At 46.2% G+C, this 26794-nt stretch overlaps 1 protein-coding gene across 2 annotated transcripts; it reads right to left on the bottom strand.

The window, feature by feature from the left end:
* Positions 1 to 795: 795 nt before the first annotated feature.
* On the bottom strand, positions 796 to 11068 carry LOC130281843 (glutathione S-transferase P 1-like). 2 transcript variants are annotated; one of them, XR_008846130.1, is made up of 8 exons: positions 11040 to 11068; positions 7198 to 7233; positions 3795 to 3907; positions 3437 to 3524; positions 3242 to 3345; positions 2319 to 2426; positions 1090 to 1342; positions 796 to 827 (listed from the first exon to the last, which is right to left on the bottom strand). XR_008846130.1 is itself a non-coding variant. In XM_056529546.1 (7 exons), coding segments are annotated over exons 1-7 (636 nt in total). In that variant the 5' UTR covers positions 11041 to 11068; the 3' UTR covers positions 883 to 1156. The 2 variants fall into 2 exon arrangements, 1 of the variants encoding a protein (XP_056385521.1); XM_056529546.1 differs by lacking the exon at positions 796 to 827 and having other exon boundaries at positions 883 to 1342.
* Between the last annotated feature and the right edge of the window lie 15726 nt (positions 11069 to 26794).

Below are 26794 nucleotides of genomic sequence, written 5' to 3'. Positions count from 1 at the left end.
CTAAAATTGTAATATACTATGGTTTTAGGTCCGGCCAGAAAACCGGATACGGGTCGAAAATGAGCCGACCAGAATCAAACAGTGACTCCGATCGGCTCATTAAAGTCAATGGATTTCAGCGATGGTCCGGCTGGGGTACAGGAGCGCACAGTTTTCCCCTCCCCCAGCCGGATCCGGCAGCTGTAGGCTGAAAACGTGGGGTGAATGCAGCCTTCCTTCTAATAAAATATTAATAGCTTTATCCTAAGGAGAGGCCATTGGGTTAAAATCACCAAAAAACACAGATTGGTCCCTATAAAGTTCTAAGAATTGAACCAACACTTTTTTCCAACCTGTGAACATAGACAAGATTTTATTTTAGTTTGGTTATTACACTGTTAATGGGCGGAGCTCAGGTAGGTTACTGCGCTGACACACGGGGTCACTTGTGGTTCGGGGTAATGGGTCACTTGTGTTTTGGGGTGATCAGTCACTTGTGTTTCGGGATAAGTCACTTGTGTTTCGGGGTGATCGGTCACTTGTGTTTTGGGGTGATCGGTCACTTGTGTTTTGGCGTGATCGGTCACTTGTGTTTCGGGGGGATCCGTCGTTGTGTTTCGGGGTGATCAGTCACTTGTGTTTCGGGGTGATCGGTCACTTGTGTTTCGGGGTGATCGGTCACTTGTGTTTTGGGGTGATCGGTCACTTGTGTTTTGGCGTGATCGGTCACTTGTGTTTCGGGGGGATCCGTCGTTGTGTTTCAGGGTGATCAGTCACTTGTGTTTCGGGGTGATCGGTCACTTGTGTTTCGGGGTGATCGGTCACTTGTGTTTTGGGGTGATCGGTCACTTGTGTTTTGGCGTGATCGGTCACTTGTGTTTCGGGGGGATCCGTCGTTGTGTTTTGGGGTGATCGGTCACTTGTGTTTTGGCGTGATCGGTCACTTGTGTTTCGGGGGGATCCGTCGTTGTGTTTCGGGGTGATCAGTCACTTGTGTTTTGGAGTGATGGGTCACTTGTTTTTCGGGTAATCGGTCACTTGTGTTTCAGGGTGATCGGTCACTTGTGTTTCAGGGTGATCGGTCACTTGTGTTTCAGGGTGATCGGTCACTTGTGTTTCGGGGTGATCGGTCATTGTGTTTCGGTGTGATGGGTCACTTGTGTTTTGGGGTGATCGGTCACTTGTGTTTCGGGGTGATCGGTCGCTTGTTGCGCTGCTCAGATTTCAGGTACTGGCTGAGTTTTGGGCGGGAGGCGAGACGTCCTGTATAGGCAGAGAGCAGGGGGAAGGCGGCCAAAACCTTCGGGTCAAGGTCAAGATGGACTTGTAGTAGGTCCAACAGGTTGTAGTCAGCGTATGAGATCTGCGAGAAGGAGGAGAACATTAACCCCATCACTGCATCCTACCGGGGCCCCCAGCTGCTCAACTACCACATCAGGCCATACTGACACCTCCCCGCCGCTCAGGTAAGTTATGGTGCCTCCACCTTCTCACGTTCCAAAGAAAGGTCTCAAAACTAACTCTAAAACCCACAATTTAAACTGTTCCTTGACACTGCCTATACTGAGACCCCCCAATCACTGAGATTCCCTAATCACTGAGACCTCCTGATCACTGAAAACCTCCAACCACTGAGACCCCGTAATCATTGAGATCCCCCAATCACTGAGACCTCCCAATCACTGAGACCTCCCAATCACTGAGACCTTCCAACCATTGAGACCCCATAATCACTGAGACCTCCCAATCACTGAGACCCTCCAACCACTGAGACCTCCCAATCACTGAAACCCTCCAACCACTGAGACCTCCCAATCATTGAGACCCTCCAACCACTGAGACCTCCCTATCACTGAGACCCTCCAACCACTGTGACCTCCTAATCACTGAGACCTCCCAATCACTGAGACACTCCAACCACTGAGACCTCCTACTCACTGAGACCCCCAATCACTGAGATTCCCCAATCACTGAGACCTCCCGATCACTGAGACCCTCCAACCACTGAGACCCCATAATCACTGAGACCTCCCGATCACTGAGACCCTCCAACCACTGAGACCTCCTAATCACTGAGACCTCCCAATCACTGAGACACTACAACCACTGAGACCTCCTAATCACTGAGACCCCCCAATCACTGAGACCTCCCGATCACTGAGACCCCTAATCACTGATATACCTATTTCTTCACGAAAACCTTAACCTAACCAGAAACAAAGGGGTCACATGTTTCCTTATTGGGTCACATGGTTCCTTATGGGGTCATATGGTTCCTTATAGGGTCACATGGTTCTTTATGGGGTTGAACCCAGTTTGTTCCCCTAAAATTCACTTACTTTATCTCCAACCACAAATTTGGTTCCATTGGAATTATTGGAAAGGATCTTCTCGAATGGTGACAGCTGATTGGGCAGATCCTTCAGGTATTTCTCTTTACCCGTCTCCTGGAAAAGAAAGTTCTGTGGTTTGTGAAACACTTCGACCCCGATCGATGGAAACTTTTATATGTTTTATCAACTTATCTCACTAAGGTCAAGGAGAATCTCAGCCCCCGACTTATCTCACTAAGGTCAAGGAGAATCTCAGCCCCCGACTTATCTCACTAAGGTCAATGAGACGTGTTTAGAGGTCGGCCATAACATTAAAACATAATATATAGGTTCCCGTCACTTGACACGGCCTGGACGCCATATTACTCCAGATGTCTCATATTCTGCACCAAGACACCAAGACATAAGCTGCAGATCATTTAAAGGGGTACTCCACTGGCCAGTGTCCAAAAGTAAAAGTTCCGAATGCTGTTTTCGCGCTGCAGGGGTTGGCCATGCCCATCGTGACATCATGGTTATGCCCCCTCAATGAAAGTCAATGGGAGGGGGCGTGACGGCCGTCACGACCTCTTCCATTGACTTGCATTATGCGATTCCTGCTGCCATTAGAAGGTACTTCTGCCATTAGGGGGTCCCGCTGCCATTATGTGGTTCCTGCTGCCATTAGGGGATCCTGCTGCCATTAGGGGGTACTGCTTCCATTAGGGGGTCCTGCTCCCATTAGAAGGTACTGCTGCCATTAGAAGGTACTGCTGCCATTAGAGGGTACTGCTGCCATTATGGGGTTCCTGCTGCCATTAGGGGGTCCCACTGCCAAGAAGAGGGGACTTGTTAAACTTGACCACTTAGGGTAGGGCTGGTGCCGGCCTGTGTTTATAGGGCATTTCTAGGCTTTGTCATTATAAAGAGACACTTAACGTTTCACGTACAAATTCAGTGAACACAAAACGGCTGTATTTCAGCCTCACATCCTCGACGCCGTCGTTCACCATGTCGATAAGCGCGCTCTCCTGATTGTTGCTGCCGCTGATCCCTGTGTGAGTAATAAGAAAACAATATACATTAATCTAACATTACAACACTGAATACAAAGGACTACACAAGGCCGGCCCCCGAGGTCTCACCGTGGACGCGGCCCAGGTATCTCAGGATGCTGTTGCTCTGATACAGGGCAAAGTCTCCGTGCTGAAACTTAGGCAGCTGACCGAAAACCTGAACGGGACAGAAAGGGTTAATAAATGATCAAAAAAAAGGGGAAAGAAATAGGACACAATAGAGATGACCGCCCGATACAGAGATGATCCAGCGATGTGGGCTCCGGATGACGGTGCGGATTATTATTTTACAGTATTTTATATATTTTGACCATTGATCTTCTCTCTCTGATAAATAAACTTTATTTATACAGAATTGAAAATTACAAAATGACAACATAAGGAAAGAATAAGCCGTCCGGGCCCCGGGGGGGGGGGGGCGTCTCACCGCTTTGTTCTTCTGGTCGCTTTTTCCAGAGAACCAGTCTTGAAGCGCCACTTCATCTTCCTTCCATGTGGCCCCCTGGTCAGCGAGCAGCAGCCGGATGGGCTCGGCTCTCCCTAAGAGAAACGGGAAAAAGAGTTTATTAGAGATGACCCCGACAAGGGCGTTCTCTCCGCTCTACGATCCCGTGCGGTGAGCCCCCCTGTTTGTCGGACGTTAATCTGTTATTGATGATGTTACGTTGCGTTATACTTTGTGATTGTGCCGTTTTACACTTTTGTGCACCTTTGTACGGCCATCAGCCGGACCATTAAGGCTTCAGGCCGGGCCTAGAAATGTTGTGGCTGTCAAGCTTTAGTGTTTTGGAGGACCTGCACATTGCAGCTCGGTGAGTACTACTGTGATTTCTGAACTGTGCTGCAGAATCCCATTGAAATCAATCTGCCCAGAATCTCCTCTTAAAAGTTCCAGTAGTGTGAACAGGTCCTTACGGTATCTGTCAAATAAAACAGAAACGTACGTGCACTCACCGCAGGGTACTTGTCACTGCATTCTGGGGTCCGTTTGGAGGGTAGCATGGTCTCAGCGTAGACGCATGGTGGAAGCGCTCAGAGGTAATGCTGGCAGTTTTGCACGTGAGTGCGTGCTTCTTCCGAGAGGCAATACCAGCAGTTTCGCACATGAGTGCATGCTTCTTCCGGCCTCCTTGGAGGCCAGAAGAAGCACACACACGTGCAAAACTGGCAATGCCTCAGAGAGCACTGAGAGGCAATGCCGGCAGTTTTGCACGAGAGTGCGTGCTTCTTCCGGCCTCCTTGGAGGCTGGAAGAAGCACGCACTGACGTGCGAAACTGGCAATGCCTCAGAGAGCACTGAGGGCAATACCAGCAGTTTCGCACATGAGTGCATGCTTCTTCCGGCCTCCTTGGAGGCCAGAAGAAGCACACACACACACGTGCGAAACTGGCAATGCCTCAGAGAGCACTGAGAGGCAATGCCGGCAGTTCCGCACGTGAATTCCTTGGAGGCCGGAAGAAGCATGCACTCATGTGCGAAACTGGCAATGCCTCAGAGGCCGGAAGAAGCACGCACTCACCTGCGAAAATGCCGGCATTGCCTCTGAACGCTTTCACCATGTGCCTACGCTGAGACCCAGATACCCACCACCCAGACCCCAGAATGCAGTGACAAGTACCCTGCGGTGAGTGCACATACGTTCCAGTTGTATTTGCTTGCCGATACTTTACCTTTAGTATAAGCACCCCGCAGGCGTCACCACCCTTATTGACCGCTGATCCTACATAGGTGGAGATTCCGTCTAGTGTGCCCTCCCTATTCTATCTTTAACCGTTCTCCTTACGGCCGCTTTACCCATGATGCCTCGCTATCTAACAGAAGTTTAGTGGATCCGGTACTGAATGTCCTGCAAAAATAGCTGAAAAAATAATAACAAAAACATTTATTGAAAAACGCAGATAAGATGAGTGAACGTCAGGACGGTGCGGACAGGAAATGAAGGAGATGGCGGATGTATCTGTATCTGACGGGTTTATACAAGGACAGTGCATACGGCTGAGGATACGGCGGTCCTGTCATATACAGGGCTGAACACTGCGCCGCCCCCCCCAATGCCCTGAACCCTGCATAGTCCATAAGACGTCAGTAACAATAACAGGATGATACATCCGCCATCTCCTTCATTTCCTGTCCGCACCGTCCAGACGTTCACTGATCCTATCGGGGAATTCGGCATTTTCCAATAAAGATTTTCGCTACCAGCTCTTGGTCTCTGTTATTTTCTTCTGTTGGCGCCTCTGATGATCGGCTCAGTAATATAAAATGTGATGTATATCGCCAACATATTCCGCAGCGCTGTTCAAAGCTTGTCAATGTATTGGGCCATAGGGGAGTTTTGCTACCGGATCTAGATTCTTTTGGATTTCTAAAGAGTAATTCCAACATCGAGAACGAAAAAAAAAAAGGCCCAAGGTCAGGTTTGTTTGGTTTTTTTGAGCCGGGAATAGATTTTACTGGAAGAGGAGTCTCAGTCGCCCCTTTTATCCCGCCTCCGCTCCATGTTCCAGGCTTTGGTTACAAAAAAATTGCATTAAAAAAATTTGAGCGTGAGAACGTGCCCTGATGAAGAACCTCCAGAAAATGTGTGGAGCAGCTGCATCTGCCTTAAAGGGCTACTTCGCTGCTCAGCGTTTGGTTCCGAACGCTGGAGCCGGGAGCTCGTGAGATCATTGCCCTGCCCCATCATGCAGTCACGCCCCGCCCCCTCAATGCAAGTCTATGGGAGGGGGCGTGACATCCGTCACGCCCCCTCCCATAGACTTGCATTGAGGGGGGCGGGACATGACATCATGAGGGGGCAGGGCTATGACATCACGAGCTCACGGCTCCAGCGGTTTGGAATGTTTTGTTCCAAACGCTGAGCAGCGGAGTACCCCTTTAAAGTCCTGACCAGTGATCTAGGGGGAGAAATGCAAACACAACGGAAAAGAGAAACTGCCGCGGATAAAAAAAAAAAAAAACACCACCACCAGACCCCGGAAGTTTTGGAAAATGTGCTTTTAGTCCAACGTATTTCAGAGCTGATTGTGATTCATCAGGGGGAAAAAAGTTAACTTTCTTATAGTTATAGAGTCCAGTTAAAGGGGTACTCCCGTGTAAAACTTTTTTTTTTTTTTTTAAATCAACTGGTGCCAGAAAGTTAAACAGATTTGTAAATCACTTCTATTAAAAAATCTTAATCCTTCCAGTACTTTTTAGGGGCTTTATACTACAGAGAAATCCAAAAAAGAAATTAATTTCCTCTGCTGTCCTGACCACAGTGCTCTCTGCTGACACCTCTGTCCATTTTAGGAACTGTCCAGAGTAGGAGAAAATCCCCATAGAAAACATATGCTGCTCTGGACAGTTCCTAAAATGGACAGCAGAGGTCAGCAGAGAGCACTGTGGTCATGACATCAGAGGAAATGCATTTCTTTTTTTGGATTTCTCTTTAGTATAAAGCCCCTAAAAAGTACTGGAAGGATTAAGATTTTTTTTAATAGAAGTGATTTACAAATCTGTTTAACTTTTTGGCACCAGTTGATTTAAAAAACAGTTTTCCACGGGAGGAGTACCCCTTTAAGCTTCCAGCGAGCGCTCTTCTCCATCCTGTTGTCCATGGGCCGTACTTGGTTCAATACCAAACGCTGCCTGTAGACAAGAGTGGCGCTGTGTTAGGAGGAGGAAGGGAGGCGATACTTAAAGCTGCAGCCCTCTTAGCATGTAGTTTTGTAACAGCTGTAGTCTTTTCAATGGCTGTCGTGGAATTCTGGGAGTTGTAGTGTTGCAACAGCTGGAGGTGGAGAGTTTGGAGACCACAGCTCTATAGGATCATGGGGCGGTCACTCACCTCTGATTGGGAAGTAGGTCAGTGTGTATCCGGACACTAAGAACAAAAAAAACAACACAAATTCATCAAAACAGGAAATATCACAGTTATTTTAAGGATCTGCTATTTATCATGGGACGGCGCCCCCTCAGGTAATGTCAAGTATTTCAGAGACAAATGTTTACACTGACGGCTGCTTTTCCATAGACTTTAATACGACGCGTTATTTTGCATCAATAATGTTTTGTTTTTAATTTTACTAAAATTCCCCGTGTGAACATAACCATAAAGCAGGGACCGGCTCTGTCTATAGCCAAATAGGCCGCCACCTAGAGCGCCCAATGAAAGACAACCAGCATCCGGACCACTCGCTCAGCCAGCAGCATGAGGAGGAGGTTTGTTACAGTGTGTCACCACAGTAGTAAGGTGGGATGTGTCAGAGTGGGCAAGTCAAGGGGCGGCAGACTTAGGGTTACAAAAATCCTTGCCCCAGCCCTGCCATAAAGTGATTGTCCAAGATTGGAAAACGGAGACTCTAAAAACAGCGCCACTCCTGTCCTCAGGTACTGTGGGGTATTGCAGCTTAGTTCCATTAAAGGGGTACTCCTGTGGAAAACGTTTTATAAAATCAACTGGTGCCAGAAAGTTAAACAGATTTGTAAATTACTTCTAGAGATGAGTGAACTTACAGTAAATTCGATTCGTCACGAACTTCTCGGCTCGGCAGTTGATGACTTTTCCTGCATAAATTAGTTCAGTTTTGAGGTGCTCCGGTGGCTGGAGACTCTTTCCTAGGACTGTATCCACCTTTTCCAGCCCACCGGAGCACCTGAAAGCTGAACTAATTTACACAGGATAAGTCATCAACTGCCGAGCCGAGAAGTTTGTGACGAATCGAATTTACTGTAAATTCGCTCATCTCTAATTACTTCAATTAAAAAATCTTAATCCTTCCAGTACTTATTAGCTGCTGAATACTACAGAGGAAATTATTTTCTTTTTGGAACACAGTGCTCTCTGCTGACATCTCTGTCCATTTTAGAAACTGTCCAGAGCAGCATATGTTTGCTATGGGGATTTTCTCTTACTCTGGACAGTTCTTAAAATGGACAGAGGTGTCAGCAGAGAGCACTGTGGTCGTGATGTCAGCAGAGAGCTCTGTGGTCATGATATCAGCAGAGAGTTCTGTGGTCGTGATGTCAGCAGAGAGCTCTGTGTTCAAAAAGAAACGAAAAGAATTTCCTCTGTAGTATTCAGCAGCTAATAAGTGCTGGAAGGATTATGATTTTTTTAATTGAAGTAATTTACAAATCTGTTTAACTTTCTGGCTCCAGTTGATATTTTTTTAAAAAAAGTTTTCCACAGGAGTCCCCCTTTAAAGTGAATGGAGGCAAGTTGCAATACCACATACAAGATGAGGACAGGGGTGGCGCTGTTTTTGCTGTCGTGCTCTATGTTCAAACATTGTATTTTCTTTTTTATTTAAGAAAAAAAATGCTTTAAGTATTAAAAAAAGGGTTATATTTTTTGCTTCCCTAAAATAAAAGTAGCATGATACTTATCTGCGGGCGCACATTTGAAAATACAACCGGAGCTTTTTTATTATTATTATTGCTCACGTTTTTTTCGCACAGGTGTAAACCAATTAAATCCATTTAAACAATGCATTAAAAATAACATTTAAAGCAAAGGATGAAAAGTAACATAAATCAAAAACTCTAAATTAGAAAAAAAAAAAAAAAATTCTGCTATTTGGAATTTTTGGTAAAATAATTTCCCCCCGATTATTAAGCGCTTTTCAGACCTTTTCAATCATTATTATGTCATTTGCAAACCAGACGTAAATGTTCCCCCAGGAGTCCAACCTATAACCCTAATGAGTCCCTGATGAGTCCCTACTGATCCAGAGGAGGCAAAAAAAAAAACTCACACTAGAGGTAAAAACTCCTTCCCGACTCCAAATATCAGAATAAATCCCTGGATCTGTCCCTATAAATCTATTATACAGAACCAGCGATGTTATTATTCTCCAAAAATGTATCCAGACCCTTTATATTCTATTACAGAGTTCCCCATGACACCTCCTCCGGGAGAGAATTCCACAGTCTCACTGCTCTTACAGTAAAGAACCCCGTCTGTGCTGGTGTAGAAACCTTCTTTCCTCAAGACGTGGAGGATGCCTCCCTCCAGATCAGGACTAGCCTCCCTGACACTTATCCCTCTACCCCCTCCAGATCAGGACTAGCCTCCCTGACCCTTATCCCTCTACCCCTCCAGATCAGGACTAGCCTCCCTGACCCTTATCCCTCTACCCCTCCAGATCAGGACTAGCCTCCCTGACACTTTTCCCTCTATTCCTCCAGATCAGGACTAGCCTCCCTGACACTTATCCCTCTACCCCCTCCAGATCAGGACTAGCCTCCCTGATACCTATCCCTCTATCCCTCCAGATCAGGACTAGCCTCCCTGACACTTATCCCTCTACCCCTCCAGATCAGGACTAGCCTCCCTGACACTTATCCCTCTACCCCCTCCAGATCAGGACTAGCCTCCCTGACCCTTATCCCTCTACCCCTCCAGATCAGGACTAGCCTCCCTGACACTTACCCTCTACCCCTCCAGATCAGGACTAGCCTCCCTGACACTTACCCTCTACCCCTCCAGATCAGGACTAGCCTCCCTGACACTTTTCCCTCTATTCCTCCAGATCAGGACTAGCATCCCTGATACCTATCCCTCTACCCCTCCAGATCAGGACTAGCCTCCCTGATACCTATCCCTCTATCCCTCCAGATCAGGACTAGCCTCCCTGACACTTTTCCCTCTACCCCTCCAGATCAGGACTAGCCTTCCTGACCCTTTTCCCTCTACCCCGTTTTCTGCTGCCTGACCGTCCTGCCCCTCCGTCCCACTATCCCCCCCTCCTCTACCCCAGAGAGTACTTGCTCAGTGAGCAGGAGACTCCTCTCCAAGTTGTCAATCCATCTCAGTGTTGCCAGTTGCTCCTCTAGATCCAGGATCGGGGCTTCCAGATGAACAACTGGCACAACAATCTGCACCTCACACTGCTGGTCACGGATTGTATACACAATGTACACAATGTATACACAGGATGTACGCCGGACTGCATGTTACAATATGGAGGCCATACTAGTTATGGGGATTTCACAGATTACAGTAAAAACAAGTAAATATTTCAATTAAACCCCCTTAGTGTGACGCCCCCTCACACTCACACTCACACTCACAATCTCCGGCTCACACAATCACTTACAGTATTTGCTTCTAAAGTCCCCAAATATCACGTCTACCCCAGAGAGTGTTCAGGGATCAGGAGACTCCTCTCCGCCGCTTGGAAGTGAATGCAAAAGGTGCGAAAAAAGCTTTTTTTAAATCTAAAATAAAAAGTTTTTTGGACTTTTCTCATTTCTCTTAGAATGTGTACCCCGAAAACCAGCATGTGAACGCGGCCTTTTCCTGGAGAGTAGATTTATGCTTTATGTCACCTGATCACCCAAATAGGGAAAGCGCTGAAAAAAGGAGGCGGAGCAAGACAGAGAAAAAAAAAATAACGGCGCCACCCAGAGTCTGTGTCTGGTACTGCAGCATTTATGTTAGACAAGAATGACCCCCATAGTAGTTCTGTGCCTGTAGACCAGTGTTTCCCATCCAATGTGCCTCCAGCTGTTGCAAAACTACAACTCCTAGCATGCACAGACAGCCAACAGCTAGGAGCTGAAGTTTTGCAACAGCTGGAGGCTCACTGGTTGGGAAACACTGCCACAGTGCTGACAAGAGAAAGTCACTGAGAACATAGGGGCAGCTAAGTGCCTGCAGGATGCCCAGTGGGCCCATCGTCTTACTTGTTCTGGTGCTTGTGAAGTCTCCTGGAGGTTCCTGGACTGTTCTCTGCCTCCAGCTGCTGCTCTTATATAGTCAGTGACTTGTGCTGAGTCACAATGACAACAACGTATGGTTATAAAAATGAATGGGGAGGTGCTGCTATAGGTAACGACACAAACACCGGCTGATGCTTTATTGTCCTATGTGCCAACGAGAAGACACAGACCGTACAGTCATTTATAAGGGACACATTAAGCTAAAACCGATATAAAGTCATAGAAAGTTCTGGAAAACATCGCCAAAGTCCTGCACAAACACAAAACAAGCCTCATATGGGTCTAAAAAAAACGTAAAAAAATATATACAACGCCGATTAAAAAGGTGAGAGACGGGAAAAACGCGAAAGTAGAAATTGGAGCTGCCCGTTCGTTTTTCCGTCTCTCGCCTTTTAATCGGCGTTGGTTTTTTTAAGTTTCTTGAAAAAACAAAAATGTGAAAGTGGAAATTAAAAAAAAAAAATACAACGCTGATTAAACGGCGAGAGACGGAAAAACGAAAGGGCTGCTCCAATTTCCGCTTTCGCATTTTTTCCGCTTTTGCCTTTTAATCGGCGTTGTATTTTTTCTTTTTTAAGTTTCCACTTTCACGATTTTGTTTTTTCAAGAAACTTAAAAAAAAAATACAACGCCGATTAAAAGGCGAGAGACGGAAAAAACGAAAATATGAAAACGGAAATTGGAGCAGCCCTTTAGTTTTTCCCATTTCTCGCCTTTTAATCGGCGTTGTATATTATTGTTTGTTTTTTTAAGTTTATTTTACACCCATGTGATGCTGGTTTTGTTTTTGTGCAGGACCGATCACACTTTGTGGGGACTTTTTTTCCTTTTTTTCACAACCAACCAAAAAAAATAATAAAAAATGATATATATATTGGTTATGTCAATTTTTGAGGTCGGCTCGCTTACACGATACCCAATTTGTATAGTTTCCGTGAACTTTTACTACTTTTAGAAAATTAAAAACTAAATATATATATTTATTTTATTATTTTTTATTTTATTTTTTAATTATTACAAAAAAAAAAAACATTTAAAAACTTTTTTTTTTATTGCAATTTTCTGACCCCTAAGGGTAAATTCCCACATACAGTATCCTGAGAATATTTCATGCGCAGAATTTGAAGTTGTGTTTAGTAATTTAGTTAGAAAATACTTTGCCTCAAATTTGCGCAGGATACCGTACGTGTGAATAGACCAAACAGTATAACTTTTTTATTTTTCCATATACACGGCGGTGATCTGTAGTTTTCATCGGTAGCATTTTGGTACTGATCAAACTTTTTGTTCACTTTTTGTTCCGTTTTTCTTTTTTTCCGGTACCTGATGCATTAAAAAAAAAAAAAAAGAAACGCAATTCTGGGGTTTGTTATATATATTGTTATGTTTCCACGGATCACCATGCAGGATAGATAACATTATATTTATTAGTTCGGACAATTCCGCACATGGAGATACCACATATGTTTATTTATTTTTACTTGGAAAATGAAAAAAGGGGAGAGGGGGGATTTTTTTCACTTTTAGTATGGAAGGGGTTAAAGGGGAACTCCGGTGGAAAACTTTACTTTTTTTTTTTTATTAACTGGTGCCAGAAAGTTAAACAGATTAGTAAATTACTTCTATTAAAAAAAATCTTAATCCTTCCAGTACTTATTAGCTGCTGAATACTACAGAGGAAATTCTTTTCTTTTTGGAACACAGAGCTCCCTGCTGACATCACGAGTACAGTGCTCTCTGATGACATCTCTGTCCATTTTGGGAAATGTCCAGAACCGCATATGTTTGCTATGAGGATTTCCTTTTACCATGGACAGTTCCTAAAATGGACAGAGATGTCAGCAGAGAGCACTGTGCTCGTGATGTCAGCAGAGAGCTCTGTGTTCCAAAAAGAAAAGAATTTCCTCTGTATTATTCAGCAGCTAATAAGTACTGGAAGGATTAAGATATTTTAATAGAAGTAATTTACAAATCTGTTTAACTTTCTGGCACCAGTTGATTTAAAAAAAAAAAAAAAAAAAAGTTTTCCACCTGAGTTCCCCTTTAATTTATGTATGTAAAAAACAGCATTTTATATTTCTTTCCACTTCCAATGTTTCTCAGGGACTTTTCTGAGCGATGCTTTGATGGTTCATAGATCAGTTTTGTGTGTCTGTACTCGCTGATCACTGCTATCTGTGCTCTATTGGTAGAGGCTGCTCCAGACAGGATGAATAGAAGAGGATCCGCAGCCATGAAGGAGAGGTTAGGCTTCCGGTTGCCAGGACAATGGCTGACCGTCCTGCGATGGCTCCGCGGGGGTTGGATCCATGTCACGGCTTTAATCGTCACTTAGACACCGCTGTAAACTTTGACAGTAGCATCTAAATGGTTAATAGCCGGCCGTGGCAATAGCTGCATGTCGGTTATTATCGGCGGCCTCAGCTACTGACATCAGTCGGGGGCCATGGGGTGCGTCTTATGCAGGAACCATGGGAGACCACAGTCTTTCTATACTATGACAACTTACAGTCCCTCCTTATTTATACAGTAACCCCCCGACCTACGATGGCCCCGACATATGATCAAATCCACATACAATGGCCCCGACATATGATCAAATCCACATACGATGCTTTAATATGTCGGGACCATCTCATTAACTGCTATCAGACAGCGCAAAATGCTTAAGCTTCTGTCGGATACCAGTTTAACATCCCGGGCAGGTTCACTTACCTATTCCTGCTGCTCCGGGTCCACTTCGCGATCCTCCGGTGTCTTGCGCATCTTCTCCGGGGTCCGGGCCTCGCTTTCTGGCGTCGTTATTACGTCACTACGCACGCCGCGCCGGCACAGCAGCGTAATAATGTCACCAGAAAGCGAGGCCCGGACCCTGCAGAAGATGCAGAAGACGCCGAAGGATCGCGAAGAAGACTCCGGAGCAGCGGGACAGCATCGGGAGCCCCTGGGACAGCATCGGGAGCCCCTGGGACAGCATCGGGAGCCCCTGGGACAGCATCGGGAGCCCCTGGGACAGCATCGGGAGCCCCTGGGACAGCATCGGGAGCCCCTGGGACAGCATCGGGAGCGGTGACTGGTCCGGAGCGGCGGGGACAGGTGAGTACAGCTTCCTATACTTTACATTGCACGGATCCCTCAACCTACGATGGATTCGACAAATGATGGGTCGTTTGGAACGAATTACCATCGTATGTTGAGGGACCACTGTATTTCTTTTGTATGTGTCTAAAGTGGCGCGGCTGACCCACCCATGTGACCGATACTCATTATGTGGTAGCCCTTGGGGGGTGTAAGGTTTACCCTATAGTTCGTGACGCCAGGCTGAGGGCTGGTATGCTGAGGTAATTCTCTGGCCTATCGCCGCCCTTCCCAGTAACGATAGGTGCATAAAATGACTGAAGGTCCACAAGGTAGTAGAACTTGAATAAACTTTACTTAAAGGCTTGCGGTATATCCAATGCACAATAACAGTCTCATGCAAACAGTCTCTATATAGTTCAGTGACTGACAGTTGTTGCGGACCTTGAATAGTGTTATAAGTCTCTGAATTTAGGGTTAATTTTGAAGATCCGTCCGGATTTAGGGGATAGATAAGGTCCGGTGATCTTGCAGAGTGCTTAGGGACTGATACACTCACGGTTAAGAAGAGATCAGCCGTCGCCGCAAGGCTCGGGCCTAAATTCACTGATGACAGCAGCGCAGATCCTTCCCTGTCAACAGCCCACGAGGAAAGAGAGCCAACAATGGCCGCCGCTCCCTTATATGGGCAGGTGCAGGTTGTTTTGAATGGTCCGAATATCTGTCACTCACCGTCACAAAGCATGGTGGGCGCAATACGTCACAGGGACCTCCAAAGGTCCTTAAGCAAAAGCCATAGAGTTTACCTGATCACGTGACCCGCAGGTCCTGCTACGCTCCGGACAGGTAATTAACTATTTATATACATTTATACAATCCTTTACATATAAATCCTAAATAATTACTAGATAACTAATACCTAGATGAGAGATGACTAGGGATGGACTAGGCAATAAGGACCCGACGTCCTAGGGACTCTGGCTATGGGGACCTATATACACAGGTACCGGATAGGATGCGGTATCGGGACACCACAAACCCACTTACTTAAGATAAGTCGACCTTGATGTCTGTCCCCTAAGACAGAGGGACTAGGACTAGAACAGGATGATCTACAAATTTGCTATACATCCTAAGTAAACATTGAACACATTTACATTCTCTGATACTCTCACTAGTATCTGGACTAGACAATAGAAATCTATCTAGACATTGGTGCTATCTAGACATTTGAGGAAGCTATCTAACCTTTTAGTGTCTAGCTTCTTAAATATTTTATTAACCTTATTATACACTTTAAAGCTTACTAGACAATTAGGAGCTAGCAACTACATGTCAGATAGCTCTCTCAGACATTTTGTTAGCTCTCTACACATTTTTTATGAGGCTAAACTGAATATTAGTACAGCTCTCTATACCTTTAGTTTCAAGCTGACTAGACAATTTTATTATCTCACATATTTTATTCGCCAACAATAAGTTACCTGTTAGTACACATAAGGTATACTGGCTAGCCGGAAGCTAGGTCACAGTAAGGATGGCTGCTAGGGTCTATCGGCTACATGCTACCTAGCCCTAGAGCACTTTCAAAACAACCTAACTAGGTTATTCTTAGAAATACGTGTTTAATTCTATATTCGTAAGAGCACCTACTGGCCAGGCAGAGCATCTCACACACGCAAAGAAGGAAATGAAGAAGTGTACCTAACAATGGCAGGAATTGGGAATTGAAGATCCGTCTGGATTTAGGGGATAGATATGGTCCGGTGATCTTGCAGAGTGCTTAGGGACTGATACACTCACGGTTAAGAAGAGATCAGCGGTCGCCGCAAGGTTCGGGCCTAAATTCACTGATGACAGCAGCGCAGATCCTTCCCTGTCAACAGCCCACGAGGAAAGAGAACTAACAATGGCCGCCGCTCCCTTATATGGGCAGGGGCGGGTTGTTTTGATTGGTCCGAATATCTGTCACTCACCGTCACCAAGACTGGTGAACAAGGCATCAGACAGTGGACCCTGCTGAAATTGGATTCTGGCTGTAGAGACAACACTGGATATTAGAGACCAGTGGCCAATAGTCAGCAGGATGTGAGTCGCGAGGCCTCGGTCGCTGTCAACACTTAGCCATGTGTTCGCCCAACAAAGACGCTTCACAATTTCGCCGACTTCATCTCGAGCTCTAATTTTAGTTTACAAGTAAAATATTCCTAGAATTATATATCGGTACCCTCCACCCTAGAATATTATATCGGTACCCTCAGCCCTAGAATTATATATATCGGTACCCTCCACCCTAGAATATTATATCGGTACCCTCAGCCCTAGAATTATATATATCGGTACCCTCCACCCTAGAATATTATATCGGTACCCTCAGCCCTAGAATTATATATATCGGTACCCTCCGCCCTAGAATTATATATATCGGTACCCTCCGCCCTAGAATTATATATATCGGTACCCTCCGCCCTAGAATTATATATATCGGTACCCTCCGCCCTAGAATTATATATATCGGTACCCTCCGCCCTAGAATTATATATATCGGTACCCTCCGCCCTAGAATTATATATATCGGCACCCTCCGCCCTAGAATTATATATATATATATATATATATCGGTACCCTCCGCCCTAGAATTATATATATATATATCGGTACCCTCCGCCCTGGAATTATATATATCGGTACCCTCCGCCCTAGAATAATATATCTATCGGTACCCTCCGCCCTAGAATAATATATCTATCGGTACCCTCCGCCCTAGAATAATATATCTATCGGTACCCTCCGCCCTAGAATAATATATCTATCGGTACCCTCCGCCCTAGAATAATATATCTATCGGTACCCTCCGCCCTAGAATAATATATCTATCGGTACCCTCCGCCCTAGAATAATATATCTATCGGTACCCTCCGCCCTAGAATAATATATATCGGTACCCTCCGCCCTAAAATTATATATATCGGTACCCTCCGCACTAGAATTATATATATCGGTACCCTCCGCCCTAGAATTATATATATCGGTACCCTCCGCCCTAGAATTATATATATCGGTACCCTTCGCCCTAGAATTATATATATCGGTACCCTCCGCCCTAGAATTATATATATCGGTACCCTCCGCACTAGAATTATATATATCGGTACCCTCCGCACTAGAATTATATATATCGGTACCCTCCGCCCTAGAATTATATATATCGGTACCCTCCGCCCTAGAATTATACAGCGCTGGGGAAAAGAAAAAAGACAAATAAAAGAAGAAGGGACCAGGAGGAAGGACACAAGCGGTGCACGTTGATGGCGTCATTCGGGGGACAGGTCTCTAGTGATAGGGGCACAGTACAGGTATATGTGCAGAATGGAGGGGAGAGATGTGTGATGGAGGGAAAAGTACAGGTATATGTGCAGAATGGAGAGGAGAGATGCGTGTTGGGGCACAGTACAGGTATATGTGCAGAATGGAGGGGAGAGATGTGTGATGGGGGGCACGGTACAGGTATATGTACAGAATGTAGAGGAGGGATGTGTGATGGGGCACAGTACAGATATATGTACAGAATGGAGAGGAGAGACGTGTGATGGGGGCACAGTACAGGTATATGTGCAGAATGGAGAGGAGAGATGTGTGATGGGGCACAGTACAGATATATGTACAGAATGGAGAGGAGAGATGTGTGATGGGGGCACAGTACAGGTATATGTACAGAATGGAGGGGAGAGATGTGTGATGGGGCACAGTACAGATATATGTACAGAATGGAGAGGAGAGATGTGTGATGGGGGCACAGTACAGCTATATGTACAGAATGGAGAGGAGAGATGTGTGATGGGGGCACAGTACAGGTATATGTACAGAATGGAGAGGAGAGATGTGTGATGGGGCACAGTACAGGTATATGTGCAGAATGGAGAGGAGAGATGTGTGATGGGGGCACAGTACAGGTATATGTACAGAATGGAGAGATGTGTGATGGGGGCACAGTACAGGTATATGTGCAGAATGGAGAAGAGAGATGTGTGATGGGGCACAGTACAGGTATATGTGCAGAATGGAGAGGAGAGATGTGTGATGGGGGCACAGTACAGGTATATGTGCAGAATGGAGAGGAGAGATGTGTGATGGGGGCACAGTACAGGTATATGTGCAGAATGGAGAGGAGAGATGTGTGATGGGGGCACAGTACAGGTATATGTGCAGAATGGAGAGGAGAGATGTGTGATGGGGGCACAGTACAGGTATATGTGCAGAATGGAGAAGAGAGATGTGTGATGGGGCACAGTACAGGTATATGTGCAGAATGGAGAGGAGAGATGTGTGATGGGGCACAGTACAGGTATATGTGCAGAATGGAGGGGAGAGATGTGTGATGGGGCACAGTACAGGTATATGTGCAGAATGGAGGGGAGAGATGTGTGATGGGGCACAGTACAGGTATATGTGCAGAATGGAGGGGAGAGATGTGTGATGGGGCACAGTACAGGTATATGTGCAGAATGGAGAGGAGGGATGTGTGATGGGGGCACAGTACAGGTATATGTACAGAATGGAGAGGAGAGGTGTGTGATGGGGGCACAGTACAGGTATATGTGCAGAATGGAGAGGAGAGATGTGTGATGGGGGCACAGTACAGGTATATGTACAGAATGGAGAGGAGAGATGTGTGATGGGGCACAGTACAGGTATATGTGCAGAATGGAGGGGAGAGATGTGTGATGGGGGCACAGTACAGGTATATGTACAGAATGGAGAGGAGAGATGTGTGATGGGGGCACAGTACAGGTATATGTGCAGAATGTAGAGGAGAGATGTGTGATGGGGCACAGTACAGGTATATGTACAGAATAGAGAGGAGAGATGTGTGATGGGGCACAGTACAGGTATATGTGCAGAATGGAGGGGAGAGATGTGTGATGGGGCACAGTACAGGTATATGTACAGAATGAAGAGGAGAGATGTGTGATGGGGGCACAGTACAGGTATATGTGCAGAATGTAGAGGAGAGATGTGTGATGGGGCACAGTACAGGTATATGTACAGAATGGAGAGGAGGGATGTGTGATGGGGGCACAGTACAGGTATATGTACAGAATGGAGAGGAGAGATGTGTGATGGGGGCACAGTACAGGTATATGTGCAGAATGGAGAGGAGAGATGTGTGATGGGGGCACAGTACAGGTATATGTACAGAATGGAGAGGAGAGATGTGTGATGAGGCACAGTACAGGTATATGTGCAGAATGGAGGGGAGAGATGTGTGATGGGGCACAGAACAGGTATATGTGCAGAATGGAGAGATGTGTGATGGGGGCACAGTACAGGTATATGTGCAGAATGGAGGGGAGAGATGTGTGATGGGGGCACAGTACAGGTATATGTACAGAATGGAAAGGAGAGATGTGTGATGGGGGCACAGTACAGGTATATGTGCAGAATGGAGGGGAGAGATGTGTGATGGGGGCACAGTACAGGTATATGTACAGAATGGAGAGGAGAGATGTGTGATGGGGGCACAGTACAGGTATATGTGCAGAATGGAGAGGAGAGATGTGTGATGGGGGCACAGTACAGATATATGTACAGAATGGAGAGGAGAGATGTGTGATGGGGCACAGTACAGGTATATGTGCAGAATGGAGAACAGAGATGTGTGATGGGGCACAGTACAGATATATGTGCAGAATGGAGAGGAGAGATGTGTGATGGGGGCACAGTACAGGTATATGTGCAGAATGGAGAGGAGAGATGTGTGATGGGGCACAGTACAGGTATATGTACAGAATGGAGGGGAGAAATGTGTGATGGGGGCACAGTACAGGTATATGTGCAGAATGGAGAGGAGAGATGTGTGATGGGGGCACAGTACAGGTATATGTGCAGAATGGAGAGGAGAGATGTGTGATGGGGCACAGTACAGGTATATGTACAGAATGGAGAGGAGAGATGTGTGATGGGGCACAGTACGGGTATATGTACAGAATGGAGAGGAGAGATGTGTGATGGGGGCACAGTACAGGTATATGTGCAGAATGGAGAAGAGAGACGTGTGATGGGGCACAGTACAGGTATATGTGCAGAATGGAGAGGAGAGATGTGTGATGGGGGCACAGTACAGGTATATGTGCAGAATGGAGAGGAGAGATGTGTGATGGGGGCACAGTACAGGTATATGTACAGAATGGAGGGGAGAGATGTGTGATGGGGCACAGTACAGGTATATGTACAGAATGGAGAGGAGAGATGTGTGATGGGGCACAGTACAGGTATATGTGCAGAATGGAGGGGAGAGATGTGTGATGGGGGCACAGTACAGGTATATGTGCAGAATGGAGAGGAGAGATGTGTGATGGGGGCACAGTACAGGTATATGTGCAGAATGGAGAGGAGAGATGTGTGATGGGGGCACAGTACAGATATATGTACAGAATGGAGGGGAGAGATGTGTGATGGGGCACAGTACAGGTATATGTACAGAATGGAGAGGAGAGATGTGTGATGGGGGCACAGTACAGGTATATGTACAGAATGGAGAGGAGAGATGTGTGATGGGGCACAGTACAGGTATATGTGCAGAATGGAGGGGAGAGATGTGTGATGGGGCACAGTACAGGTATATGTGCAGAATGGAGAGGAGAGATGTGTGATGGGGGCACAGTACAGGTATATGTACAGAATGGAGAGGAGAGATGTGTGATGGGGCACAGTACAGGTATATGTACAGAATGGAGAGGAGAGATGTGTGATGGGGGCACAGTACAGGTATATGTACAGAATGGAGAAGAGAGATGTGTGATGGGGGCACAGTACAGGTATATGTACAGAATGGAGGGGAGAGATGTGTGATGGGGGCACAGTACAGGTATATGTACAGAATGGAGAGGAGAGATGTGTGATGGGGGCACAGTACAGGTATATGTACAGAATGGAGGGGAGAGATGTGTGATGGGGCACAGTACAGGTATATGTACAGAATGGAGGGGAGAGATGTGTGATGGGGGCACAGTACAGGTATATGTACAGAATGGAGGGGAGAGATGTGTGATGGGGGCACAGTACAGGTATATGTACAGAATGGAGAGGAGAGATGTGTGATGGGGGCACAGTACAGGTATATGTGCAGAATGGAGAGGAGAGATGTGTGATGGGGGCACAGTACAGGTATATGTACAGAATGGAGAGGAGAGATGTGTGATGGGGGCACAGTACGGGTATATGTACAGAATGTAGAGGAGAGATGTGTGATGGGGCACAGTACAGGTATATGTGCAGAATGGAGGAGAGATGTGTGTTGGGGCACAGTACAGGTATATGTGCAGAATGGAGGAGAGAGATGTGTGATGGGGCACAGTACAGGTATATGTACAGAATGGAGAGGAGAGATGTGTGATGGGGCACAGTACAGGTATATGTACAGAATGGAGGGGAGAGATGTGTGATGGGGGCACAGTACAGGTATATGTACAGAATGGAGGGGAGAGATGTGTGATGGGGGCACAGTACAGGTATATGTGCAGAATGGAGGGGAGAGATGTGTGAGGGGGCACAGTACAGGGATATGTGCAGAATGGAGGAGAGAGATGTGTGATGGGGGCACAGTACAGAGATATGTGCAGAATGGAGGAGAGAGATGTGTGATGGGGGCACAGTACAGGTATATGTGCAGAATGGAGAGGAGAGAGGTGTGATGGGGCACAGTACAGGTATATGTACAGAATGGAGGGGAGAGATGCGTGATGGGGGCACAGTACGGGTATATGTACAGAATGGAGGGGAGAGATGTGTGATGGGGGCACAGTACAGGTATATGTGCAGAATGGAGAGGAGAGATGTGTGATGGGGGCACAGTACAGGTATATGTATAGAATGGAGAGGAGAGATGTGTGATGGGGGCACAGTACAGGTATATGTACAGAATGGAGAGGAGAGATGTGTGATGGGGCACAGTACAGGTATATGTACAGAATGGAGAGGAGAGATGTGTGATGGGGGCACAGTACAGGTATATGTACAGAATGGAGAGGAGAGATGTGTGATGGGGCACAGTACAGGTATATGTGCAGAATGGAGGGGAGAGATGTGTGATGGGGGCACAGTACAGGTATATGTGCAGAATGGAGGGGAGAGATGTGTGATGGGGGCACAGTACAGGTATATGTGCAGAATGGAGGGGAGAGATGTGTGATGGGGGCACAGTACAGGTATATGTGCAGAATGGAGAGGAGAGATGTGTGATGGGGGCACAGTACAGGTATATGTGCAGAATGGAGGGGAGAGATGTGTGATGGGGGCACAGTACAGGTATATGTGCAGAATGGAGAGGAGAGATGTGTGATGGGGCACAGTACAGGTATATGTGCAGAATGGAGGGGAGAGATGTGTGATGGGGGCACAGTACAGATATATGTACAGAATGGAGAGGAGAGATGTGTGATGGGGGCACAGTACAGGTATATGTACAGAATGGAGAGGAGAGATGTGTGATGGATGGAACATTGTGGAGAGATGAATTCCTTCCTCTACGGTCCACAATCTGGCCCCGGGGTGGGGACAATGGCCTCTGCAGATCAGGTTTCTGTCTATGAATATAAAGGTGGATAAACCTGTTTGTCTGTAACATGAATCTCTTGTTATTTTCTCCTCAGTATCCGCTGTTTTATTCATTTTATAGACTTTTTTTAGCCAACTCACAGTGAGTTCAGCAGAACTGGGAAAAAACGGATGATCAGCGATGACTGAGCATTAATATCCTGTGTAACCAGTCCAGAGGCCACGGTGTAAAGAGCGAAGAGCAAACGACAGGGACTGTGACCGTCTACTATCGACAACTGTGAGAAAGTCCAGATATAGTGCAGCAGTGTCCTCACAAGAGACAGACACAGGGCTCAACGTTATCTATAGAACAATATGGAGATCCAAGACCTGGGGCCTCAACGTTTACTATAGAACAATATGGAGATCCAAGACCCAGGGATTCAACGTTATCTATAGAACAATATGGAGATCCAAATCCCAGGTCCTCAACGTTTACTATAGAACAATATGGAGATCCAAGACCCAGGGATTCAACGTTATCTATAGAACAATATGGGGATCCAAATCCCAGGGCTCAACGTTATCTATAGAACAATATGGAGATCCAAGACCTGGGGCCTCAACGTTTACTATAGAACAATATGGAGATCAAAGTCCCAGGGCCTCAACGTTATCTATAGAACAATATGGAGATCCAAGACCTGGGGCCTCAACGTTTACTATAGAACAATATGGAGATCCAAGACCTGGGGCCTCAACGTTTACTATAGAACAATATGGAGATCCAAGACCTGGGGCCTCAACGTTTACTATAGAACAATATGGAGATCCAAGACCTTGGGCCTCAACGTTTACTATAGAACAATATGGAGATCCAAGACCTGGGGCCTCAACGTTTACTATAGAACAATATGGAGATCAAAGTCCTGGGGCCTCAACGTTTACTATAGAACAATATGGAGATCCAAGACCTGGGGCCTCAACGTTTACTATAGAACAATATGGAGATCAAAGTCCTGGGGCCTCAACGTTTACTATAGAACAATATGGAGATCCAAGACCTGGGGCCTCAACGTTATCTATAGAACAATATGGAGATCCAAGTCCCAGGGCCTCAACGTTTACTATAGAACAATATGGAGATCCAAGACCTGGGGCCTCAACGTTTAATATAGAACAATATGGAGATCCAAGACCTGGGGCCTCAACGTTTACTATAAAACAATATGGGGATCCAAGTCCCAGGGCCTCAACGTTATCTATAGAACAATATGGAGATCCAAGTCCTGGGGCCTCAACGTTTACTATAGAACAATATGGAGATCCAAATCCCAGGGCCTCAACGTTATCTATAGAACAATATGGAGATCCAAATCCCAGGGCCTCAACGTTTACTATAGAACAATATGGAGATCCAAGTCCAAGGGCCTCAACGTTTACTATAGAACAATATGGAGATCCAAGTCCTGGGGCCTTAACGTTTACTATAGAACAATATGGGGATCCAAGTCCCGGGGCCTCAACGTTTACTATAGAACAATATGGAGATCAAAGACCCAGGGCCTCCACGTTTACTATAGAACAATATGGAGATCCAAGTCCCAGGGCCTCAACGTTATCTATAGAACAATATGGAGATCCAAGACCTGGGGCCTCAACGTTTACTATAGAACAATATGGAGATCCAAGTCCTTGGGCCTCAACGTTTACTATAGAACAATGTGGAGATCCAAGTTATGGGGCCTCAACGTTTACTATAGAACAATGTGGAGATCCAAGTTATGGGGCCTCAACGTTTACTATAGAACAATGTGGAGATCCAAGTTATGGGGCCTCAACGTTTACTATAGAACAATATGGAGATCCAAGTCCCAGGGCCTCAACGTTTACTATAGAATAATATGGAGATCCAAGACCTGGGGCCTCAACGTTTAATATAGAACAATATGGAGATCCAAGACCTGGGGCCTCAATGTTTACTATAGAACAATATGGAGATCAAAGTCCTGGGGCCTCAACGTTTACTATAAAACAATATGGAGATCCAAGTCCTGGGGCCTCAACGTTTACTATAGAACAATATGGAGATCCAAGACCCAGGGCCTCAACGTTTAATATAGAACAATATGGAGATCCAAGACCCAGGGCCTCAACGTTATCTATAGAACAATATGGAGATCCAAGACCCAGGGCCTCAACGTTTACAATAAAACAATATGGAGATCCAAGACCTGGGGCCTCAACGTTTACTATAGAACAATATGGAGATCCAAGTCCCAGGGCCTCAACGTTTACTATAGAACAATCTGGAGATCCAAGTCCCAGGGCCTCAACGTTTACTATAGAACAATATGGAGATCCAAGTCCCAGGGCCTCAACGTTTACTATAGAACAATATGGAGATCCAAGTCCCAGGGCCTCAACGTTTACTATAGAACAATATGGAGATCCAAGTCCCAGGGCCTCAACGTTTACTATAGAACAATATGGAGATCCAAATCCCAGGGCCTCAACGTTTACTATAGAACAATATGGAGATCCAAATCCCAGGGCCTCAAGATGTACAAAGCAAATAGCAGGAAGACGTTCATAGATAAGGAGGATTAACATTTTCTTGTCCTGAGTAACAGAGAAGTAGAATGTTAGGTTATTGGGGGATAAAACTGAAGATATCATCCATGTGATGTAACCAAGAAGGCTGATGGGACAAGAGGACATGACAAGACTCACATATAGTGGAGCCATTTTACTCTCCATTGTTGTCCCCAAATGAGAAGAGATTATGGGTGGAGGCGGCCAAGTCCTATGTTTTCTATATAGGCCCTTAAAGGGGTACTCCACTGGTCAGCGGTCAGTAAATATTCCGAACGCTGTTATCGAGCCGCTGGGTCGGCCACGCCCCTTGTGACATCATGGTCATGCACCCTCAATGCAAATCAATGACACCAACAGCAGCGTGGTGTCCGAGATGTTGTTCTTCTACAGGTAGATCCGTCCTTTTCCTTTTACCTACATAAAGACCTAGAAACTTCCCGAAAGGACATGATGTTTCAGTTTATTTTCTTCTATCTCAGTTCCTCCAAATGATCACTAAAGTAAAAAATGTAGAAAAAAATAAAAAATAAAAAGAGAGAACCCCGGGTACACCCCTCGTGGAGCCCGTCAGGGACATACAAAGGGGTATAAGGTATAAATCGTTGCCCTTACCGAATGGTGTTGTGCAAAGAGCACAACACCTACAGGAGCACATGGAGACAATGCGTCCGATAAGCAGCCACAGGATCCATCCGGTCCGGGGATCATCACGTCCCGTAGGATAAATATGCAGAAAGTTCAAATATATCCTGTATCAGACCAAGATGCACGTGTCAGGTGGATATGTTTATTCATAGAAACAACACGTTTCGATCCTGGATGAAGATCCGGGTCCAGGATCAAAACGCGTTGTTTCTATGATGAATAAAGAGCATGAACCAGACAGGTTTCCCCACCAATCATAAGGGAACTGTCAGCAGGGGTGTTATACAGTGCGGACACACCAGCCGTGAGCGCATCTCCCGGTTCATCTTAGCAGCCAACGGGACAGGGATTCGCATTGTAGGACGCGCCCGCATGTGAGTCCCAGCCCGTCACTCACCTCCATCCTCTGCCTCTGTTCCTCAGCGCTGGTGTACGTGCCCCCGGCTCCTATGGCGTGCGCGAGCTCTGAAATGTAAAGGGCCACTGCGCCCGTAATTAGCATCCACACCTGTACCTCTGTTATAAGTTCAAGCCCCTCCCTCATACCCCTGCCGGATCTTTGTTTATCTTAGAGAAAGCGTTATTCTGTGTTCCTTGCTGTGAACCAGACCTTGCATTCCGTGACCCGACTGTGTTCCTAGGCGCCTGCACATTGACCTTCTGCTATCCTCCTGACTTTGTTCCTGTGCCGCCTGCCCAGACCTCCTGTGATCCTGACTACGTCCTGTCTCATCCCTTCTGTGCCTCGCTTCACCTCAGCCGCCTGTGTGGTCGAGTCGTGCCCGGGGTAGCAACCTGGGTGCCCCCTGCCGCAGCAAGTCCATCCCACTTTGCGGCGGGCTCTGGTGAAAACCAGTGGC

Source organism: Hyla sarda, chromosome 7, assembly GCF_029499605.1.
Source record: "Hyla sarda isolate aHylSar1 chromosome 7, aHylSar1.hap1, whole genome shotgun sequence".
NCBI lineage: Eukaryota > Metazoa > Chordata > Amphibia > Anura > Hylidae > Hyla > Hyla sarda.
This window is presented reverse-complemented; position numbering and strand designations above follow the sequence as displayed.

Bases quoted from the DNA above. Each gene is read 5' to 3' on its own strand.
- LOC130281843 (XM_056529546.1), bottom strand. The intron at 3,908-7,197 runs GTGAGTGACCGC...CGTTTCTCTTAG, and splicing joins GACCTACTTCCCAATCAGAG to GGAGAGCCGAGCCCATCCGG. The intron at 1,343-2,318 runs GTAAGTGAATTT...TCCTTCTCGCAG, and splicing joins AATTTGTGGTTGGAGATAAA to ATCTCATACGCTGACTACAA.